At 31.7% G+C, this 1070-nt stretch overlaps 1 protein-coding gene across 1 annotated transcript in view; it reads right to left on the bottom strand.

Moving 5' to 3' along the window:
• ZYG11B (zyg-11 family member B, cell cycle regulator) overlaps positions 1 to 1070 on the bottom strand; it is a 91661-nt gene that overhangs the window by 4274 nt on the left and 86317 nt on the right. Inside the window, exon 13 of the mRNA XM_017548811.2 lies at positions 53 to 150. Coding sequence (XP_017404300.1) covers positions 53 to 150 — 98 coding nt within the window. The remainder of the gene's footprint in view (positions 1 to 52; positions 151 to 1070) is intronic.

The raw sequence follows: 1070 nt of genomic DNA, 5'->3' as shown, positions 1-1070 counted from the left end.
AAAAAAAAAAAAAAAAACAAAAAAAACCATAGTTTTCTTTTGTGGTACATACGATTCTTGCTGCAGACATGTTGCATGGCCCAGACTGCCCATAGCTGGACTCCCGGTGTTGTGAAACAGCCAAGTAATGGGAAAAATGGATTAAAGGACCTAAAGGTTCAAAAGAAAAGAATCAAAGTTACATCCCATACTTAGCAACATTTTCTAAAGCAGAGATTCCTAAACTTTTCATTTTTAAAATTTTATCCTATTATATTTAGACTAATATAAATGAGCTACAGAATATCTTTGTCTTAACCATTTCAGAAAAGACTGCATTCAGACACATCTTGGTACAGAAGATGGAAGGTGATTAGAACATGATACTAAAAGAGAAAAAATTTTTCCAAAAGTACTTTTTTAGTCTTAAAGATACACATTTGAAGATAAGCAGACCTTGGTTTGGAAACTAAGAAATAGAGAAATTAGGTGATAACTAACTAGTAGAACACCATGAAAAATGTTTACAATTATCCCTTCTGTTTTCTACTGGTCTGAATAAAAATAGGTAGAACACAAGTCAGGGAAGTAAAAAACAATGTTGGCAACATCAGCATGAAACAAACAACAAAAATAAGTGAATAAAAATTAAATACTTCAGGTAATTACTAATTTAATTATCAAGTTTCTAATTATAAACAGGCATACATTATGCACTTTCCTTTTTTATTTTTGTTATTAATTTTTTTTTTTTGGAGATGGGGTCTCACTCTGTCAACCAGGCTGGAGTGCAGTGGTGTGACTCAAAGCAATGTCCGCCTTCTGGTTTGAAGCAATTCTCCTGTCTCAGCCTCCTGAGTAGCTGGGACTACACATACTCGCCACCAATTTTTTTTTTTCAAAGTGGCAAATACGTGTGCAAGTGATTATAAAACAAAACAATATTCATGATGCATTTAAAAGTTAAAAATAAGACTGAATGTAAGACATTATATTGGCATTAATCTGGAAGAGGTTATTAGTTTTAAGGAGTTCTAACATAATAGTGTAATTAGACAGAACAAACTATATTTAGATTTTAACATTCATTT

This window comes from Cebus imitator, unplaced genomic scaffold (genome assembly GCF_001604975.1).
Source record: "Cebus imitator isolate Cc_AM_T3 unplaced genomic scaffold, Cebus_imitator-1.0 Scaffold214, whole genome shotgun sequence".
Lineage (NCBI taxonomy): Eukaryota > Metazoa > Chordata > Mammalia > Primates > Cebidae > Cebus > Cebus imitator.
This window is presented reverse-complemented; position numbering and strand designations above follow the sequence as displayed.